Consider the following 8,121-nt stretch of genomic DNA (forward strand, 5'->3'; position numbering starts at 1 on the left):
GAAAAGCCAACTGACATTTACTCCTGAGGTGCTGACTTGCTGCACCCTCGACAACTACTGTGATTATTATTATTTGACCATGCTGGTCATTTATGAACATTTGAACATCTTGGCCATGTTCTGTTATAATCTCAGAAGAGGACTGGCCACCCCTCATAGCCTGGTTCCTCTCTAGATTTCTTCCTAGGGTTTGGCCTTTCTAGGGAGTTTTTCCTAGCCAACGTGCTTCAACACCTGCATTGCTTGCTGTTTGGGGTTTTAGGCTGGGTTTCTGTACAGCACTTTGAGATATCAGCTGATGTACGAAGGGCTATATAAAAAAAATATTTGAAATTTGATTCTACTATAACGACTTGGAATGCCGGCTTTGAGAAAACAAGAAAACTCATTAATAAAATAAAGATTTGTTTAAATGCTGCTCTCTGGTTCCATGATCAACTGGTCAATGATCAATACAATCAATTGATCAGTGAGGACCACACTACTAACAGTAGACCTCATGGTGTGGTATCAGATTACTACCAGGCTACTGTGATAGGGCGATAAAAAAGACATGCAATTTCATTGGTTAAAGTGGTTTTTATTTGCAGTTAATTGGTTCTTCAGCATGTCCATTGTGTTTCTGTTCATGTTCATCCGGGGCATCCTGGAAAGTATGTATTGGCTGTACATCCGGTTTGCCTGTCAAATAGCAGTGAGCGAGCGCAGCCCCCAAAGATTGGTAATGTGGCACATTGAAAGACAGGCGGTCAGACAGTAGCTACATTTTCTTTTTTACGCTAGAAGGGAAATTGTTTGATTGCTCTGGTCGAATAACAATTTAATCCCTCCCCTTCAACTGAATTATAGAGACGTTGTGAAATTTACGATTGTCCTTGCATAGCGTTTGTTTCTGAAAGAAGATGGCGGATGTAGAGACTTGTGGTGCTGCTCCGGAGAAGAGCCTGGATGATTTCTTTGCCAAGAGGGATAAAAAGAAGAAGAAAGAAAAGGGAGGTAAGGGAAAAGAAGCGCCAGTTGGGCCCACACCAATTGTCTTGAAAAAGAACAAGAAGGAAAAGGAGAAGTCGGGCACGAAAAACGAAAATCAAGATGCGCAGCCGGAGAAGGTAACGTTAGCTAGCGCCGCGCTAGTACTAGTTAGCCAGCAAGCTACTTGCTACTACTAGCCAAGTCAATATGTTTGCTAGCTAGTTTGCCTGATAACGATGATGACTCATGCCATGACTGTTTGGTAATACACAATGGCTGGCTAGTTATTACACCGGCCTCACACATGATTTATGGAGAGAAATATGTACGTTTTAGTTAGCTAACTAGCCAATTGGTTAGCTACTTAAAAGACCAATCCAATAATTGAGTTCGCTAACTTAGCTAGACTGCAAACTCACGATGTATTCCAGACGGTGAGCAGACATTTCTCGATGACTTTAGGCCGCGCCAGTGTCGGCTTTCTCGATTGATCAACGATAGCTAACTGGCAAACAGTGTGGCTAGAATGTTTTCGACAGGTGAAAACTGGCACACATTGGATTATATGACTGGCGTAACATTAGTTAGCCAGCAACATGGCTCGTGAAGAATTTGAATATTATTGGAAAATATTGCCAGCGTTGTAGTAACATGCGTCATGACGAATGCAAATATAACTAGCTTACTAACTAGCTAATTAATTTTGACATCTGTCAAATTGGAAGACGATTAACGTTAACGTACTAGCTATTTGGCCTCATTCGCTAGATGCTTAGGCCTGCAATATTCGTCTGAGGGTTCAGGTGGTTGGGCCTGGAAAATGGGGACTGGACTACAGCTGTTAAACTTAGAACCTTTCTTTGTGCAGACAAAAGCACAAAGAGTAGAACCTACTGGCGATAACGTTACTAGTAGCTAGCATTTTATGCAGGTAACATGGTTCTGAGGTTGACACGTTCCAGGGATGTTGTAATAACGTTTTGAGTCTGCCAAATTAGGGCGTGGCCAGTATCTAGATCCAAGTTTCTATTTTATTTGTACCCTTGACAAACGTTCCTTTTCATGGCCAAGTTTGCATGATCAATTGAGATTGATATGACACATGTATGAGTCCTTGGGGTGCGTTGGCAAATTCACTCTGGCCATCTACTCCAATTTCCAAGCACTCTTGTCTGAGTGTGCCAGACCGCATAATAACTGATGAATTTAAAAACGCACAACACCCGTTGAATATGGCCAGTGTCCGCAAAAAAGCGTAATTCAATTGTTGCCAGCAGCACAGTTAGTCACCAACGCTCTGAATAATGTGAAAACAGCCTAACCAGCTCTGCAAGGGCTTGTAAAATAGTCTGTGAGGTGTTCTCATTTGTTTAGAAGTAGCTAGCCAACGTTAACCATTTGGCTTGGGTGCTTGACTGCTGTTGTGAGGTCTGAACACTCTGCTCAAACCTACTCCTCAGCCAGAGTGTCCAGTGTACGCTCTGGAGTGAAACGTTGTGAATTTACAAACAATCTGACCACGCTCTGAATGTATGAATGCCCAGGGCGCACTCTGGCACTCAAGATTGAATTTACGAACACACCCTTGGATTGCTAAACCATCAGTCAGTGGGTTGTGTAACTGATGAGCGTTGCTCTGTCTGCAGGAAGATGAGGAGTGGAAGGAGTTTGAGGCGAAGGAGGTGGACTACAGCGGACTCAGGCTGCAGGCTCTCCAGATAAGGTAAGGCTGAATGGGGGGGGGGTGGTGTTGCATTCATTCAGTGGGCTGAAAACAGTAGGCACTACCCTAATGACATGTTAAACGTTTGTACTAGTTGCATGTTTTTGTTGACTGTTTTCTCTGGTGGTTGTGTCAGTGATGAGAAGGAGGAAGAGGAGTATGAGGAGGAGGTCGGTGAAGATGGCGAGATCATCCTGGTCAGTGGAGACAAAATGTCTGGGCCTTGGAACAAGTCCGGTGCCCCGCCACCTGCCGCTGCCTCTGTTGGTGGGTATATCTCACTGTGTATTAATTCCACACCCTTAATTGTAGTATTGAAGTGTTACTCCCATACAGACACTGTAGTTTTGACAATTCATGTGGACTACTTTAAAAAAAATTTTTTTTTTTACTAATGACTACTAATGAGCCTTGCCCCCGTTTTCACTGACTGGTTCTCTTCTCTGCTCTCGTCTCTACAGAGGTGGAAGAGGTGCCTGAGTCAAAGCCTTCTGGGGTGTACCGCCCCCCAGGGGCCCGACTGACCACCACCAAGCGTGGCCCCAACCAGGGGCCCCCTGAGATCTTCAGCGACACACAGTTCCCCTCACTCGGGGCCGGCTCCAAGCATGTTGAGACACGCAGGTCAGTGCACCTCTAAATATCACTCATCTTACACGCATGCATAGGTGGGCACACATAGTGTAGAAGTGTCTTTATTTGTTTAATTAATATATCCAATGCTCGGGTTTCAGAGACAGGGAGATGGAGAAGACCTTTGAGGTGGTGAAGCACAAGAACCGTGGCCGAGAGGAAGGCGGCAGTGGGGCCTCCCTGCAGCAGTTGGAGCTCGGTAACCAGTACGCCATCTTGGGGGACAAGTAGCACACCCCAACCCCCCCCTCCCCTCCCCCGCCCATCCAGCGTGGTCTTGCCCAGCCGCCAGAGGGAGCTGAACTACAGCTGTGTGTACCTAACTACAGCGCAGTCCTGACAACGAATGCTGGCGCTGCTGCCACCACCACACTGGACCTTCTCTCCCTCACACCACCGTACAATACATACATTATACATACAAACACACTCTCATGCACCTCACACAGTGAACCATATAAACTGACACACTTTACATCTACATGCATTATATACAGTACATTCACAAAGCACCTGGTTGGCAAAACTGAAGGACTACATCCAAAAGTGCTGTGGCAAGTGATTAACTGAAACAAAAAATATAAAATCTATATGATACACCCATATGAATGACACTGCAGCATCAACAACAGCAAACGACAACGTACGGTTGTCTTTTGTGGATTGTTTTCAGAGCAGCAGTTGTGTGGTACAACTTCTCTCTGGACTTCAACTTGCTTTGATTATAAAGCCACAGAGGATCGAAGAAGACGAAAAAAATTGTGCGAGATGAATTTACGAACTGTTGCGAATAGATCTATTTTTTTGCGAGATCGTTATAACCCAAACTGCACATGGTTGGTTGGTGTGTTTGAGTTATGGTTTGGGCACGTGAGGGGAGACTACCTCAGTCACAGCTGTGGTGACCATGTTGAGCGGGCTTTGGCTCTTGGTGGTGAGTGGGGCAAACACCAGGCCTGCAGACGAGAAGACCACCAGGCTCTTTCACTTAGAAACTTGAAGATTTTGTTTTCCTCAAGAATGGGACTCCTGCAAAGATCTGTGGACACAGGAGAGAAGTTATGGTCCTCATTTAGAATGACTATTTAAAAGTGGCCTTACTGTAAAGAGCGAGAGAGGGAAACTGCTTCGTTCTCTAGAGAGAAACTTGCTCGTTGTCTCATGGTATGTTGCCAGCCTCCTGGATCTCGCAACTTAAAGATAAACCAACCTCCTTTCCTCTTCAAGAATGTAGTGCTGAGTTGTAGTTTGTCAGAATATTATACTGACTAAATGTCCTTCATATCCACTGTTTGACTTGCGCGCCCCATCTCTTTTAAAATTTGATTGTTAACATTGGCAAACCGTTATTAAAGCTCCTCCTTTCTAATCTGAAGTCATTCCTTTGGTAGATGTTTGGACTTTTTACAGGATTCTGAGGATTCGGCCCTTTTTATTTTTACTTTTGAGGGTTTTGTTTCCACCAGTGTTCGTGAACTTACGTCATTGTGTAGAGGTGGGATATGAAAAATAGACTGACATATTGTTAAGGTGCAAAGAGATACTAGCTACAGCGTCCCAAAAATGACCCTTCTGTACCCAATGCCTGTAATTGACCACAGTAAGTATGGCCTGTCATACTGCTGTCCATTTTTGAGTACATATGTTTGCTTTCGCCTATATTCATTGAATTGCTTCAGTGCAAGACATTCAAGTTTACCCTATTCTGCAGAATGGAACTCAACCCCCTTTCTCCATCCTCCCCATAGTTAGTTGCCCTCAAAGCTCCTTCTCCAAATATGAGGTGTATTGTTTCTGTACTTATTGAACTCTTTAGAGCAGATCGATGACATGTATCCCTGGTCCTGGAGAGCTTCAGTCAGTGCCTGCTATCTTTCCGCTTGGGCTCCAAACCACCTGACCACTGTCTCCTCTCATGAACCGATGCGGTAAAATAGAAAGGTCAGGTGGTTTAGATTTAGAATGACCATGTTTGCATTTCCTTAGGTTGAACAGAGGGTTAGAACGAAGAATTGCTGGAGTTGTGTTCAGATATTCCTGTTGAAGTCATTTGAAATGTAATGGAACTTAAAATTTGCAAATGGATGGCCAGAGTTGTGGAGGGCACTGTAGCACACAAAGCATCCTGTGGACCCCTGCCTAAACGTTGTGGGTGGAAGTAGTGAACATTTCTACTGAGAACTGTTTTCAAAGACTAGTTTAACACAAAATAAACAGTGATCTTTGTGATGGGTGTCTTTGTCTGAGTTCTTAACTTAAGTGACTGTTTATTTCATGGGTAGGCTAGATGTTCACATAAGGCCATACTGAGAAACTATTCTGCATTAGAATTAGCAACAGGTAAGTATTACATTTCAGTAGGCACAATAATGCACTGATAAATGATCTTTCAGAGCACCATCTGGGGTTGAGCCTTAAATGTAATTGCAGTTTAAAAGCTGATAAGTGCACACGACTTTAGCTACAGTTGTATCTAAAGTGGTGTTTTGAGATCTTTAACTATCTTAAGTAATTTAATGTTTTTGAGGGTTCACCTCACCAGCTGTGATTTGTTACCTGAATTGGTATGTAACGTCGCAGGTTAAGGTTGGAAAGCTGTGCTCTTATCTAGCCACAACTGTACCGAGCCAAAGACTGCGACAGGTGTAATGGATAAGTAAATCTCTGGCTGTGTCAAAGTTTACATCAGATGCAAATGCTTACCTAATGTGGAAAACCCCGCTGTGGCTCCACCAATGGGCACGTTCGAGTGGTAAACAGAAAGTCAAGGAGTGAAGTTGGGGGAGACACAGAAGCACCAGTGAATGCTGGTGGGAGGAGCTACTGTAATGTCTGGAATGGAATAAATGAAAAGGTATCAAACATGAAACCACGTTTGACTCTGTACCATTAATTCCATTCCAGCCAGTACAATGAGCTCGTCCTCCCACCAGCCTCAATGACAAGGATCAGACTACATGTACATGAGTTAACATTACCTTGTAAACACCATGCCAAGCAGTCAAATGCACCTGACATTGACCCCACGACTGGTGTCTGGGTTACTTGCTCATTAAGGTTCTGTTTCTCGGACACAGATAATACCTCTAAAATGGCAAGCTTAGAAATCCCCTACAATAACCCATATGTAGCTAACAATATGTATTACATTTTACTCATACTTAATAAACAGTCAACAAATGACTTGTTGCGGATAAAAAATCAGTGCGTGATGACGTACTGTACACAAAATACAAATCTAAAGTTCAATGTGTTTCCATCACATTTTCAACTGTACCGATAGTTCTCAAAAAAATAAATAGCAAATGTGTCTACTCTGGTCTTGGCACGTTCACTAGCCAACAGCTCGCAGCTACAGCGCGAGTAGGCTGTATGGTAGGCTAGTCTACATCAGCCTTTCTTAAAGTATGGGTTGGGTCGCGACGTGTCAGAGTTAAATTGTATAATTATTTCATTAATTACTGGAATTGATTTGGCCAAGTGCATCTGCGCTCTCTGCTGTTTGCCAGCTGAGCGAGTGTGAGAGGGAGATGCGTTTCATGACAATTGATGTGCTTCGCGGGTTTAACTGATCTTTTTTCCTGCAGTTTTCTTGGAGATCAGTCCGCGACACACACGATGCAACCCTGTCGTTCAGCAACAGATGATGCAATGTTTGCCATTCCCACTCGCCATCACTCACCGCTGTCCTCAAATGGACACATTGTGGCTGAGCTCAATTGTCATGAAACGCATATATATACAGCGATGAATTTCTCTCTTTTTCATACAAACTTATAACGAGGAGCGCCCACAGTGTGTTTTGTGTGTGGAAGTGCTTAGTAATGAGTCTCTCATAACGAGCAAATGAATAAAAACGACACGTCCTGAACAAACATCCACAAACATCCACAGCATGATGGTAAACCCAGGGAGTTCTTTCAGAACAGGGCAGAATGGTTCAGGAAACAGTGCTTCGACAGTGGAAAAGTCAGCTAGCAAGGTATTGTTGTAATTGTATAACAGGTGATGGATGATAAGTGAGTACTAGCTACCTCTCATAGTAGTATATGTGAGTTTCTCTTTCAAACAATCCCCTGGCCTTGTACACAGCTAATAGCTATCATTCGCCAAAGCAAGCTAGCTACTGATAGTCCCAGTAACAGTACAGATGAAAATGAAAAAAATGATCAGGCCTACGGTACGGTACATCTTACTGTAGAAATTATTGTTGAAAACTAGTCTAGGTTGGAACTGTTTCTGTTAATTGTTATTCTTAACCGGAACAAACTGATTGAAGCAAGATGCTTTTTTGAGGCAAACACACTCACACAGTTCTGGGTTGCTCATCTACAGCATGAAGCTGTCTCCTGCCTGACTGAGAAAGCAGTAGATGTTCTGGTCCAGTTTGGCACCACATACCTACCTATGCGAGTCAGGGTTCTCAACTCTGGCATACTTTAAAAAAACAAGTACATAAGCATTTTCAAGGCTGAGCAGTGTTGTACTGTCAAAAACAGAGCCCAGAATAGACATACTCTCCTTAGGACTGTGTGTGTGTTTTCTGTTCTACATCTGTGTGATGTGATCAATCAGTTTATTCCAGTTCAGAATAAAAATATGTATTGTGTTTTAACAGCAACAGTTCCAACCTAGACTTTCAACAATCATTTATACAGTAAGATTACAGTAGGCCTGATCATTTTTAATCTGTACTGTTACTTAGGGCTGTACTATCAAAAAGCCTGTGTGTGTTCTGTGATGTGATCAATCTGTTTATTCCAGTTCAAAATGAAAATGATTTATTGTATTTT

At 43.2% G+C, this 8,121-nt stretch overlaps 1 protein-coding gene across 1 annotated transcript; it reads left to right on the top strand.

Annotated features, from left to right (window-relative positions):
* The first annotated feature begins 630 nt into the window (after positions 1-630).
* On the top strand, positions 631-5,557 carry LOC110489897 (protein CDV3 homolog). The gene is made up of 5 exons (XM_021562865.3): positions 631-1,109; positions 2,619-2,695; positions 2,832-2,962; positions 3,157-3,319; positions 3,430-5,557. The coding sequence occupies exons 1-5, from the start codon at positions 903-905 to the stop codon at positions 3,557-3,559; spliced, it is 708 nt and encodes a 235-aa protein (XP_021418540.1). The 5' UTR covers positions 631-902; the 3' UTR covers positions 3,560-5,557.
* Positions 5,558-8,121: the final 2,564 nt, after the last annotated feature.

Source organism: Oncorhynchus mykiss, chromosome 15 (genome assembly GCF_057628025.1).
Source record: "Oncorhynchus mykiss isolate SJ-2025 chromosome 15, ASM5762802v1, whole genome shotgun sequence".
NCBI classification, from domain to species: Eukaryota; Metazoa; Chordata; class Actinopteri; order Salmoniformes; family Salmonidae; genus Oncorhynchus; species Oncorhynchus mykiss.

Coding starts and splice junctions, on each gene's coding strand:
- LOC110489897 (XM_021562865.3), top strand. CDS start 903: ATGGCGGATGTAGAGACTTGTGGTGCTGCTCCGGAGAAGAGCCTGGAT. Junction 2,696..2,831: donor CTGCAGGCTCTCCAGATAAG/GTAAGGCTGAAT, acceptor TGGTTGTGTCAG/TGATGAGAAGGAGGAAGAGG. Junction 3,320..3,429: donor AAGCATGTTGAGACACGCAG/GTCAGTGCACCT, acceptor CTCGGGTTTCAG/AGACAGGGAGATGGAGAAGA.